The 7,566-nt window shown below is 31.4% G+C and overlaps 1 protein-coding gene across 1 annotated transcript; it reads left to right on the top strand.

Moving 5' to 3' along the window:
* Window positions 1-3,499: 3,499 nt before the first annotated feature.
* On the top strand, window positions 3,500-4,989 carry LOC114163322 (Tetratricopeptide repeat (TPR)-like superfamily protein). Its single transcript, XM_028047569.2, has one exon. The coding sequence runs from the start codon at window positions 3,620-3,622 to the stop codon at window positions 4,709-4,711; it is 1,092 nt and encodes a 363-aa protein (XP_027903370.1). The 5' UTR covers window positions 3,500-3,619; the 3' UTR covers window positions 4,712-4,989.
* The last annotated feature ends 2,577 nt before the right edge of the window (window positions 4,990-7,566 follow it).

Below are 7,566 nucleotides of genomic sequence, written 5' to 3' on the forward strand. Positions count from 1 at the left end.
AAATTAGTATAAGATAAATTAAGATGAGAAGATAATTTCTTTCAATTATCCTTACTCAGTTTGGTGATTAAAATACTACAAAAGCTTGAAAAGAAAAAAATTAATAAAGTAAATAAAAATTTATTCTATTTGAAAATTTAATCGGTTAAGAATGTTCTTAATCTTAGTGCGATCAATTTATAAAATATATTAGAATTTGAGATGGATTTAAGTTAAAGAGGAAGAAGGAAGTATGGGTTTCAAGGAAAAATATAGATCGAATGTGCATGTCTTAATATCTTTGTTTCCTTTTATTCTATCATTTTAATATTATTTTACTTTAACACATTACAAAACCAAAATAATTCTTTAAAGTTGACATGAAGGAAATGAGTTTACATTTAAGAGTGATCATGGATTTTTAATGATTTAATCTAAATACATTTTAGATCCAAATATTTGGATCAAATTTTTAATACAAATCCATTTTTTCAGTAAAAGTGGTCGACTCGACCGAATACGACCAAATTTGATCAAAGACTGATTGAGCTAAATTTTGACTATAATCGACTCGACTGAATTTGGTCGAATACTACCAAATTTTGTACAGGACCAACTCTGCCAAATACGACCAAATTTAAGTTAGTCCATCTCAACCTTTAGTCTAACTTAACTAAAAATTTAGATTAAAATTTTGAATTGAGTTGTTAGGATTATCTATATTTAAAAATCTAAATTTAGATAATAAATATCTAATCTATAAAATATATAAAATATATTATATTAAAATTCAAATCCAATAAAATAGATTTAAATAAATTGACTTTTTAATAGGATATATCTTAAAATTGAATTTGAAAAAAATGGATCTGATAAAAAATTGGATTTTTGTGTTCACCTTTAATCTACGTAGAGTTTCTTTTAATATTTAAAAAAGCACATTAAATGTTGTGTAAAACAGCTGCATCCCATATGGCATGCCACTTTAGGTTAATTAATTTTTTAATAATTAAAAAGAAAACGAACAACACAAGACCAAACACATCATATTTTTTTTATTTGTATATATGTTCTCTTGATCCTTCTATGATATAAAAACAATGATTATTTGTAAATCGATAACAAACATTTCTTAATATTCAAGTCCCTACTCAAGGCATGCTAACGTCAAAAAGTAAAACAGCAACAATTTTTTTTTATGGAAAATAATATTGTATAATTACTTTATGGCTGAATTATTTTATGGATATACAACGTTTACTAAGAATATTTATTCAAACTATTTTACATTGGGAGATTCAATCATTAGATAAAGCGTAACATGTAACATCATACTGGTAGTTTATTTATTTTAAATGAGGAAATTTCATGAAGTATATGGAATACTTAAGGATGTATCTTTTTAATGAATTTAATTTCATCATAAAATTATTTATACTTTTTTACATAATAACAAATAAAAAACAATATAATCAAGTTTTTGATCTTTTATTCGTAGTTTAACAATTTAAAATTAACTTTTAACTCATCAATATTTTGATTTAAAATGATCAATTGTTAAGTTTTTTCTTTTTTCTAATTTCAAACAAGCAATAAATGTTAGTAACATTTCCACGTGTTGGATTAGAGATGGGAAAAATTTTACTTTTTTAATCAATTATCTTTTGTCCTATCCACCAACTTAAAATTCATTTTATTAAATCCAGATTTCAATCTAATTTACGTTTATATAATTATATAATTTATAGAAGAAAAATAACAATAAATTACTCTAACAAATGTTTACTAAAACCATTCCCTTTTAAGTCATCAAAATTTGTTGTTTTCGTCATAAAATCATGATGCAGTTTATGGATTTTTGTTAGTGATCGTTCATGCTAACAAAAACTGCCTGTTTGTTTAAAAACCTCTTGGACAAAATTACGAATTCCAAAACAATCTGAGACCAAGATTGTAATGAGTAAGTTAAATGGGCCTGAGGCCTGATTTACTAAAACTGTTGTAGGGGCAATTTTTCATGCATTTCCATAATTTCTTTCTTTTTGCATCTCCATACATTTTGAAATTCTTATTTTAGTCCTTTTTTTATTTTAAATTCTGAAATATATAATCTGAGAATGTTTTGAAATGCATGATTCAGAATGTAAAATTTATATTTTAGATCTATAATTTAAAGTATGAAATAAAAAAATCATTCTAAATTATGGTTATACTTATGTATAAAAAAAGTATTTTTTGTGTTTACATTTATTTTTCAAATTTACTCTTTAAATTTATATTTTTAAATTAAAATAATTATTTTATTAATTTTATCTTTTAATTAATAATTTCTTTTAAATTAACCGTTTTTTTTATTTAACCATTTTCTTAAACTTAACCACTTTTTTAATAATAAAAATATTTACAAAATAATAAAACTTATTTAGAATAAAATTATAATTTATGTATATTTGATTTCATAATTATAATAATAACAACAATAATAATTTTATTATCATACAAAAAGTAAAAAAAGTAAGCTCATATCTGTGTCTGTATCATATATGTTTTTACTAGCAATATATAATACAAATATTTTATTTTGTTATTCTATTATGCAATCTAAAATATAATTTTGTTTCTTGTATAATTTGAAATGTATTATTTATCCGAATTGTACCATCTATTTTGTATTTAGCCTTCTTTCCTAATTCAAGTTCAGCTTTCTATTTCACTTTTCATTTTTTCTATTAAACATACAATTCAAATTGTAAAATTCGAAACACAAAAATAAGGTGTGTATTACATATTCTATAATTCGAAATATATTTTTTATTTTTTGTTTTAAATCGTATAATTCAGAATACAAAATTTTATTTTTTGGATTATATAGTTTATAATGTAAAAATAAAAAATATATTACGAGCTATAATCAGAAATATAAAATAAAAGATAAATTTTATATTATGTAATTTAAAATAGAAAATTTGTATTATGAATTTTAGAATATATTTTTTATATTAGATTTTGAAATGTGTAACTCAAAATACAAATTTTATATTTTGAATTGTATATTCTAAAGTATTTTTGGATTGTTTATTTCAGAGTTAAAAATGAAATAAAAAAAAATTAAATTGATATTTTAAAATGTACATAGGTACAAGAATAAATTATGAAGTTTCATAGAAAACATCCGGCATGTATATTTCATACATAAAAGAAGTCCTTATAATGCTTGACATAAAAGTGATTTATCCCAATTTAGATATCAAACAGTTTTTAAAATTATGAAATTTTGTTAGACATTTTATTTTCTTAAAAAAGAAAAAGAAAATTGAAATAACACATTCTCTATTTTTCCCTCCCTTTTGTCTTGTTTGTATTTTTTTCAATAACAAAAAATCAAAATTAATAAAATTCATATATAATAAAAATGAAATTACTTTACTGTACGTAATCTGGTGCAATAAATAAAATAATTTGAAACACAGAACAGCACGTGATCCACGGTATATTTAACTTTAGAAAGTAGAAAGGAACTACTTGTCTAAAATTTTCACCAGAAAAAAAGGAACACTTCGATAGTTTTGTTTGTTTGGGTACAATAATTCCTGAGTAAGGGTTTTAGCTTCTTCTTCTTCTTCTTCATCAGAGTACTCCAATGTTCAGTCTCATATCACCTTCGAGGGCTTTACCCATGGATTCTCTTCCAAAACTGCACCATTCTAATATCACTCTCAATCACCACACTTCGCCATTTCCCATTCCCTTATCCTCTTCCCTCTCTTTCCGTTCTCGACCTCCACCACAGTTTTCATCTTCTTCGTCCTTCAGGTTACCTTCCATCAGAGCCTCCACTTCAAGCTCCTCAAACGACCCCGTTTTTTCCTCCTCCAAAAACACCCTCTCTCTATCCCCACTTCTCCAAACCCTAAACTCCTTCCTGGCCCCCCTCGCCCAAACCACCTGCATCGTCATCGCTGCCACCCTCTTCTTCTTCATGCGCTTCCACCACATGCCCGCCATCGCTGCCACCCTCTCCCCGCCCGCTGCAGACTCCGAGACTGCGCTCACCGAAGAGGAAGCCGAGAGAGTTCTGGAGGAGCGGCTCAGTGTCAACCCTGCCGACATCGAGGCGCTCCGCGCGCTCATGGAGTGCAAGATCAAAGCGCGCAAGATTGACGAAGCGTTCGGCGTTCTGGACCGTCTCATCGAGCTCCAGCCGGAGGAGTACGAGTGGCCGCTGCTGAAGGCCAATATGCATATCTACAACGACAACCACGCTGCTGCACGTGAACTGTTCGAGGAAATGTTGAAGAAGGACCCGCTCCGCGTGGAAGCGTTCCACGGCCTCGTCATGGCGACTTCGCAGTTGAACGAGCCGTTGAAAGCGTTGTTGAAAAGAGTGGAGCAGGCGACTGAGGCGTGCAAGAAGCAGAATAGGGACTCGGATGTGAGGGATTTCAGGCTATTGATTGCGCAGATTAAAGTGATGGAAGGGGACTTCCCTGAGGCACTTAAGGCTTATCAGGAGTTGGTGAAGGAAGAGCCCAGGGATTTCAGGCCTTATTTGTGTCAGGGTATTATATATACCCTCTTAAGGAAGAAAGACGAAGCTGATAAGCAGTTTGATAAGTTTCGCAGGCTTGTTCCTAAGGACCATCCTTACATGGAGTATTTCGAGGATAACATGTTCGCTACTAAGTTCTTCTCGCAGAAATTGGAGAGGGAGGGAGCAGGTGCTAGGGACTGAGGAAGGTTCTGAGTTTTTGTTTTCTCCCTTTCCTTTATACTTAGTCTTGTTTTTGATTATATGTTTGTCTTATGGTAATTCAGATGTTGCCTTAGGTGATTACCGGGTTAGTTTATTAGTTTTAGTTTTCTTTGGTAATGGTGGTTCTGAATTACTGCTTGCTAGGTTTGTGGTGGATATAAATAGTAGGGTAACGAAGAGAAGCTATTTTTGTGCCGAAATATCAAATTGATGATTGATTTTTATTTATTATAGCGTTATATTTTATTTGGATTGCAGCCTCAGTTATGTTATGTTTTTTGCTGTTTATCTTCCTATGTTTTGGGACGGTAATATTGGGTGGAAGAATCTAGACACTGTATAGGTTAACCTTAGCCGTTAATGGTAATATAGGGTGATCATAACAATATGGAACGGAAAGCTCTTTCTGAGCAACAGTGTAGGTTTTGAAAATAGTGTTTTAATTGAGAGGGATTATATATCTTTTGTACAATGCGTGTGGTATTTGGACAACAAAATAACATATTTGGAACAGAAAAAGTTTTTGTAATTGTTAATCATAAGCACTACCATTTTTGTTGCTGTTGCATAATCTTATTTGATATGGAACCATGCTGATTCTAGTTACTGGCTAAGTTATGGATGGTAGGTTGGAATGTTTTTCTGTAGGCGTCTTGTGTAAATTCACAGGGTCCTTGACGGGCATGGATTGCTGTAGTTAATATTCAATTCCAGTCCTAATACTTTGGAGTATATCCATTCTACTTTTTCTTCAAAATATCTCGTAATGTTTTATTTTTAAATGAAAGTATCTGCAAAAAAAACAATTAGGTGATTGTTTTGTACGTGTTGAGTTTTAGATGTTATACTCATAAGAAAAAAGAGCTAAGTAAAGCCACCATTTCTTGTTTAGTTGGTGTCACAGAAATGTGAGTGTAGCCAACTGAGACTTGAGATTTATTTAGCTTGCAGGGACGGATTCATTTGTGACAGTTAGCCCAGTTTTTGTGATAAATAATAAGTGATATTTGACATGGTACCTTAAATGAGATTTGCAAACCTATCCTATCTTTATTCTCCCTTTTCTGATTTTAGTGATCTTAGTGGTGATATTAGTCAACTTAGGTTAACTAGCTCCCACTGAAGTTACTTGTGCTTAGTAAAAGGTTGGCAATTGTGATGGTTTTGGTGAGATCTCTAGAGGAGATGGCGAGAGTTGGCATTTACTTTTAGATGATTGGATTTATTATTGTTCTATGGGGCTGGGATGGAGGAATAGTGCTGAAAGCATAGTTATCAAATTCGTGATTTAACTTGTAAAATCGCATGAGTTTACAACCTCACTACCTGTTTTCAAGTTAGGTTGGCAGTAGAATTGTGAGTAAACTAGGTGGGCTTGGGATGACTTGGCTGAACTTGGGCAAACTTACTAGTTTAAGACCGAGCTGACAAACTTGACCAAACTTACGAGTATAGGACTGATTTGATGAACTCAGCTTCAGGTTTTTTGTTATTGAAATAGCTCTCCTCTGTCGATTTGCTTGCGGAAATAGGAAAAAGGAGTAGTAGACCTGCAATAAGGATTATTTGTCATAGCTTTCCTTGGATTCCCTTTCCTTTGTCATTCTTCTCTTTGCACCACCTTTTCCATTCATGATGCTCATCACCACGCTCCTTCGTTGTTCATCCTCTGCGATCTTGCTTTGTTGCTTTACCTCACTGCAATTTGGTTTTTTCCCTTACTCAATGATTTCTCCTTCCTCACTGTGATTACATTGCTATTGTTGGTCTTCTTTGTGATTTATCTGCGATTGCTAACTCTAGCTCCTGCACATGAACTCAGTTCCTGGGAACAACTTGAATTGCATCTCCCTAGAAATTAACTTTCTGTTGTTTGTATTTTAGATCTTAGTTTTGCTTGAATACTCTGTTTTGTCTTTATCCGAATTTGGGAATATGAATTTGTTGAAAAAGATTTTTTTTATTCTAATCTGATGTATGTTTATAAGTAAGGTACCACTAGATTTAGTTACTTTATTATTGATGTTTACCAGTTAGTTTTATTATGGGATTAAAATGTTGAATTAATGTTATCTATAGTTATTTTCATACATTTAGGGTGTGTTCCTTTGTATAGATGGATATGGGGGAGAGTGTGAAGATAGATTTGTGTAGATTTAGGTGGATGGATATTTGTGTTTTTTTGAGTGGATTTAGAGGGTAAAGTGAGTGGATTTGAAGATAATTTTTATGAAAGTTAGTGAAAGATTTGATTGATGTGATAGATAAAATTATATGTTAAAATAGATATATTTATTAAGTTACCATAATACCCTTGTGTAAAAAAAAGAATAATTTTATAATTTGATGTTATAAAAATAATTATCATTAATTAATACGAATTAAAATTATATTAAAATTATATAAAATTTTAAAATAAAAAAAATTAAATTTTTATGAATGTAAAAAAAAAGTTAAAAAAATTTAAAAAAAAAAGTCAAAAGAAGTTAAAGAGAAACGTAAAAAAAAAGAAAAAAAAAATCAACGACACCGGTGTCGTAACCGGTGTCGCCCCTTGTAAAAACAAGGCACCGGTTACGTAACCGGTGCCATCACTCCACTAACACAACACCACACCGGTGCCAACCCCAACACCACAACACCTCACCACCACCGCGACAGAACACCTCACTCACCACCCTCACCTGTGCCATCCACTCACCACTCCAACACCGGCTGCCCCTGCAACACTGCCAACACCGTGCCCACACCGGTGCATTCACAAACTCCACGCTGCGACGGCACCAGTGCCTCCCTCACCACCCTCACAACCAACAACCAGTGCATTATCACCA

The sequence above is a fragment of the Vigna unguiculata genome, chromosome 1 (assembly GCF_037176805.1).
Source record: "Vigna unguiculata cultivar grain cowpea cultivar isolate G323 ecotype 2 chromosome 1, ASM3717680v1, whole genome shotgun sequence".
Taxonomy (NCBI): domain Eukaryota; kingdom Viridiplantae; phylum Streptophyta; class Magnoliopsida; order Fabales; family Fabaceae; genus Vigna; species Vigna unguiculata.